At 36.4% G+C, this 6,132-nt stretch overlaps 1 protein-coding gene and 1 pseudogene across 1 annotated transcript in view; both read left to right on the top strand.

Annotated features, from left to right (window-relative positions):
* Positions 1 to 233: 233 nt before the first annotated feature.
* The window catches only part of LOC113677997 (uncharacterized), a 13,549-nt gene continuing 7,650 nt past the window's right edge, over positions 234 to 6,132 (top strand). The window contains exons 1-4 of the mRNA XM_089206800.1: positions 234 to 422; positions 1,134 to 1,396; positions 4,402 to 4,435; positions 5,150 to 5,263. Coding sequence (XP_089062926.1) covers positions 314 to 422; positions 1,134 to 1,396; positions 4,402 to 4,435; positions 5,150 to 5,263 — 520 coding nt within the window. The 5' untranslated portion in view covers positions 234 to 313. The remainder of the gene's footprint in view (positions 423 to 1,133; positions 1,397 to 4,401; positions 4,436 to 5,149; positions 5,264 to 6,132) is intronic.
* On the top strand, positions 3,369 to 4,350 carry LOC149051877 (uncharacterized; annotated as a pseudogene).

The following is a 6,132-nucleotide window of genomic DNA, read 5'->3' as shown; positions in this document are numbered from 1 at the left end:
CATTTGCTTAGACTGTCTCACTAAAACAAGATCAAAATTGGTCCAAGTAACAACTCCTCTGTTTACTATTCTGAACACAAAAGGCGTGAGAAAGCTTAAATGTGTCATGCCATTCCGGAAAAAAAACGTAACACATCTTTATTCATCTTTTTTTCTCTGCTTAACAAAAACATTTACATCATTAAAAATTAAGGAATACTTCCTTGGTCATAAAGCATTGGTGCCACCATGTCGACACAGAGTCTTACATGTATTCATGCACTGTTGGGTGATGAACTTTTGTCAGAGATGATACAGCCATTAAAAACGTGGTATGAGCGAATGGAGCTTCTGTACAGGCGAAATGTCTAGAATGAAGCTTTTTTTGTATCTGTTTGCCCTATTAGGAGGTTACTCTCACAACCGTGCGACTGCAAACCAAGGTAGGTACAGTTCAGTATTTCTGAAAGGTAAATAATAATTATAATAAAATACGTTGTTTGATTGTTTTTACATTTGAGGTTTCAAAAATTACTGTAAGGTAATAATAGTCGACCTCGGTTTTTCCGAAGTCTCAGTCATAAAACTTCACAAGCTATATTCCTGTGTTACTCTCAAAATACAAATCACACAGTTTCTCGCTGTCTTTCGTTTATTTTTTTGTTTTTTTTTTCCCTGAGAGGCTTGATTTCATCATCATTAACAAGAAAATCTTTCATGTGAAAAGCCTAGCTGGCAGGATCGTGATAACCAAACCTCACACGATGGTTAAAAAAATTTTTTTTAAACATTTTTGTTAAACAAAGTCTAGCCTTTGAGTTGTATTCTATTCCAATACAGGCGTGCACAAAAGGTTAAAAAAGGAGACTCTGTAAGGAGTATATATTTAATATTTTTTTAAAACTCTTTTCACTCTCAATATTTTGATTTTTTTTAAACCTTTATCTTTTAAGGGAAATAAAAAACTTCAGGCGTATAATAGATGAAAACGTTTACTTAAAAAAGTAATTTGGAAATATTCGTGTCCTCTTAGTGTTTCCAACAGGAAGCCTGGGACAGGTTCTCTTCGAACTTTCATCTACGCTTCACTAGCTAAAGCTTGGTTATGTCGAGGTTGTAAAGCTTATTGAAAGGACCTGTTTTAAAATTTTCAGAAATCTGCAGACGTGTCAAGTTTTCAGAACCAAGCCGTGGCTTTGCTTTGGTGGGTCATGTCTTTGCCAATATTACGTTATTTATTGGACCACACATAAATAACCACTGCAGAAATCGATGTATCATGGAGCAGAAATGTCGATCAATCAACATAGGTCAAGTAAGGAAAGACAAAGTCCTGTGTCAGCTGAGTGACTCGGACCAATTAAAACATCCGAACGATATAAAACCTATGGATGACTTTTTATACTTGGGTATTGAGGTAAGAAGTCTTACCCAGTCGCTCACAAATGTAAAACAAATGTCGACTTCAGAATATTGTAGGATTCAACATCAAATTCGTATTTTTTAAAAAAACGACTTGAAACATATGTCAAAACGTGCAAAGAGATGATGTTTAGAAATTGGAGAGGCAAACCAAAACAAAATAAAGCTGAAAGACTAAATACCTAACATACATTACTCCCCCGCGTAGATGTTTTTCCTGAGGATTAACGTTAGTTGAATATTCCTTCGGAAATTATTTGAATCTTTTGATGGATAATTAATAGACGCTTCCTGTGCACGTAATAGAAATACAAGTCTCGATTGGAAACGATCCAAACAGTTAGTTTAGAGGCATTTGTTATACTCAATAAATATATATATAGAATAACACATGGGCGCACATAGATATGGAATTTCTCTTCGGGTGTTTATCTCGATAAAATAAACACTATAACTATACAAAGTTCCGTCTCACAACTTATGTCATGTTTCTCATGGAAATTAACAAAGAAAAAAAATTAAAAAAAAGGAAAACATACGATGCAAGTGTAGCTAAGGCCCTGTTCAAACGTCGAACTTTTCATGTACCGAACCTAAAGTTGCTATTAAGTAAATGAAAAGTACGACGTACGAATCAATTAGGATCGGCAGATTTGTATTCGGGTCGACAGGTCGACCAGGCTTGTCGGATAAAACGGTAAAAGATCGACATCGTTTCATACGTCGAACTTTTCATGTACTGAATCGAATGCATACATTCTATATATATATATATATATATATATATATATATATATATTAAATAAATTATATTTTAACCACAATTCAGAACGTTTCGCATACATGCCATGCGCAAAAGCGTTCGAACAATATGGCGGGAAAGAGAGGAAAGTATGTGCTCATCTTGTTTTAAAACAACAAAGTATACATGTCTAACGTGTAAGGAGTACTTTTGCACTATATGCTGTGTCTTTGAAAACGACGAAAATGTTGTGGGCTGGAAGCAGGAAAGGTCAGTAACCTATTGCAAGCTTTGCTTTCATGAGAAACTGGAGAAAGAGATGATTTCAGGCGATCAAACTAATGATCAATCAAACAGCAAACGTCGAAATACATCAACCACGGAGGTAAAACCCAAAAGGTAAGCTTTAGTAAGAACTGTTACGACCGTGCAGCACAAGCTCGATTGAAAGATTACGGAAGCGAATCCGTTCGACCAACAGAAAAGAAAGTGTGGGGAATGATTGTTTCATGCTCACTTCATGTGTATAATATTTTTAAATGCTATCAACTGAGGGTAAATTGTGTGAATCCCTGGCCTTCACTATACCGTAGATTATCATATCTTTCACTGTTGAGTTTTCCCAACACTGTTGTTCAGATTGTGTCTTTTACACAATAAAGGGCCGCGTTGTTTGAAGCACGATTAGTTCATATTTTCTGCTCAGCCAGTTTTGATTTTGACTGATTTCAGACTCCACGAAATATTATTAAAAAATATATTTAACCTGTAATCGACTTAAAATCCCCAGTTTATGTTTCAGTCATTTATGTTTCAGGCACCCAATCTCAAACTCCACGAAACATTAATAAGAAAAACACTTTTATACAAAATATATTTGACCTGTAATCGACTTTATGTTGCAAGCATCCATGCACCTCTCCGGGCGTTCGACTTGAGAATAATTTTAGTCGAATTCCCAAGATGTGGGTAGTTTACATAGTCCAAAGCTTCATTGCTGAGGGCTTCACAGAAAGTTAAATTTCACCATCATTTTCAGATTTAAAAGACAAAAGTGTTGCAAAAGGGTTGGGAAAGGGAGAGGGTCGTTCTTTGAATTGACTGATACATTATTCTTAATCGGCTTTTGAAATACCTGGCCATGGGCTTTAAACATGTGTTGACTCTGTACTCTCCTCTTCCTCTGTGAAAATAGTTTTCATTAAATACAAAGCTTTGCCTTAGTATGGTCTTTATGTTTGTATACTGTAGGAGGAGAATTGATGAAAGTTTTGATGACACAGATGACGAACAAGGTAATGATGAGACGGAGAGCGATGACACTGATGATACCCTGCAACTGTTTGTGAAAAAAGGAAAGGGAGCCATTAAGAAGGAATCTGCCAGGATATCTAAGTGGCCTAAAAAAGTACTAGATGACTTTATTGACATTGATGTCAGTAGCAACAGTTTCAAAAGAAAGCTAATCTTCACCAATTGAAATAACCAAAAAAATGGGCCCATCTACGAAGATATTAGAAGAGCTTAATGTTAGGGCTTCTAGCAGAGGTGAAGTAATCACATCTAATGTCCCTCAGTTACGTAGCAAGTTTAAGAAGTGTGTCAGCGTCTGTAAGCAGGCAGCTCTGACACAAAAAGCCGCCACCGGAATCAATAGGTTTCAAGAGTACCATGGGTTTGGGAAGTGGTTTCATTCTCTGCCTGAAGTTGTTAGGACAAGAGATCACTGACAGCCAGACCGGGTACTAGAGCCATCCTCATCAAATTCAGAGAGGACATCCCCTTAAAGTGAAGGGCTGGGAGAAGAACAAGAACCATTGTTTGTTCCAGTTAAAATGTAAAGAAAAAGCAAGCAACAAAAGAGAAAGTGGATGCCACCACAGTCGAAGTCATGAACCTTGTTAAAGCAACCATTGAAAACGACCCAAATAAACAACTGATCAGCTTTATGAGGGAGGAAGTGGGAAAATCCCGTGAACACGAATTTAAGTTATTTCAACTAATGTTATTTCAAAGAGAAAATGGCATGATACAAATATTGTGAAGGACCATGCATGACAGGGTTGTAGCACAGACTTGGTCTAAGAATCATTTGCTGAACCTAATTATTCGAGTCGACTCGAATATGTATTAGGTTCAAAATGAAAAGTTCGACGTTTGAAACGGGCCTAAAACAATGTAAAGTATCCTTGGTTTGTATCCAAACATATCAATAATGATCTATCACTAATACTTAGACATGTTGTCTTGATCCTTAGAGCAATTTTGATATGGGGAAACAATGCGAAGAAGGTGAGCTGACTAACATAGCTGGCGAAAATTTTCAACTAGCCTCGTTCAGCCAGAGCATATCAAAATATTAGAGGCTGGCCGCTGTGGCACAGCTCAAGAGAAAATCATCTCCAGACTGTTTTTCGAAATCAGCGACGTTGTAATTAGATATTAGTGCCTTAAAAAGACGGTTTTTCATCTAAGAGTGTCGTGGATTGAGGGAAAAATGAGGAAAGACTTCTTGTTATAGCTAATCGTTAACACATGACAACATTTATCTCTGTTTACAGACAGTAGAGCCTACTCGTCTAGCTGCTCTTAATCACCACAGCTCTCAAGTCGGTAGCGTTACTAATAACAGTGAAAGTGTCAAACTTCGTGGGTAAATCAGGGCTGACAGGTCTGGGGAGAGCATGCATCTCATTAAAGATGGCGGAAAGGACTTTTGTGGGAATAGGGGCTTGATTCTGTTCCTTGAAATCAAAAGATCATTGGATTGTAATAAAATCATTGCTAATTTTTTTTTATTTTTAGGGGCAGGGTAAATGTTATTCTGCACATTATATCTACAAGTTCACCATGGCTTCCCTTCGATTTCATGCCATCATCAACAGTAGCCAAAAACAAAACATATTTTAAAAACGTTATTGTCAAGGGTAGTTAATCTGTAGGATCGCATGCTATTTTAATAATAATAATAATAATAATAATAATAATAATAACAATGAATTTCAGGTGTTGATGAGTGTGCTTCAAATCCTTGTCAAAATGGAGCTACGTGCATCGACAAACATTCGAGCTACAAATGTAACTGTACCATTGGATATAACGGAACACTATGCGAAACTGGTATGCTACTTCTGTGTAGAGAAAATAAAACTGTTCTATCAAACCTTATTCCCACGCTTGAAACACGATATTTTGCCTCGAACCATGACGGAAAAGATGTTTTTACTCCAAGTGGTTATTTCTTCATTCGCGTAAATCCAGATTAAAACAAAGAAAGAAGAAACAACAAACAACCGCTAAGAGACGAAAGAAAGTAATTTTTAACTTACAAAAACAAGAAGAGTAAAGGCAAAAACGACAACAAAAATGCCAAAAGGGAAAAGAAGAACAAAACAAGACAAAAACGGAAACAGAGAAGAAAGACATTGCATCGACCTTACACAGTTCAAAGTCCAATTAAAAAAAAAATTGTTAGTCTTATCTGTATTTTTCAATTTACGAACGTTTTCATTCTGGAAGCAGTTTCGAAAGATGTCTAATTTTGATGATTTAGAAATCCGCTGTCTTAGGTTTTTGAGATCGGAGGTATATCTTTAGAATGGTAGGAGTTTTCTTCCCTGATGCACTTGTGTCGTTAACGAAATCAGTTGATCTTTATAACTTCATTCATGTATCCATGACTCAAAGCCAGGGCCACCAATTGGTGGATGTTCACCCTAATAAGGTCTGAGGAGCTTATTTTGAGTTTATCATGGGTAATAATTTGTGGAAAGTATATAGCACGTTTGTCACATGCAGCAAGACTTCCTCTGGTGTCTAATGGCTCAGTGATGAAGCATCTAAAAATCTAAAGTAGATCTTGAAGTTCATTCTATGACTCAAAATTCCACATTTCTTTTTGCTCAGCATGGTTTTGAATGAAAGCATTCGTTGAATTCCGCGTACGGTCTCAAGAAGGATCGAAATGATCGAGAGAACCGAAAACATAT

Source organism: Pocillopora damicornis, chromosome 1, assembly GCF_964200805.1.
Source record: "Pocillopora damicornis chromosome 1, jaPocDami1.2, whole genome shotgun sequence".
In the NCBI taxonomy this organism is placed as follows: domain Eukaryota; kingdom Metazoa; phylum Cnidaria; class Anthozoa; order Scleractinia; family Pocilloporidae; genus Pocillopora; species Pocillopora damicornis.
Note: the sequence above shows the minus strand (reverse complement) of the source record. Positions and strands in the feature narration are given on the sequence as shown.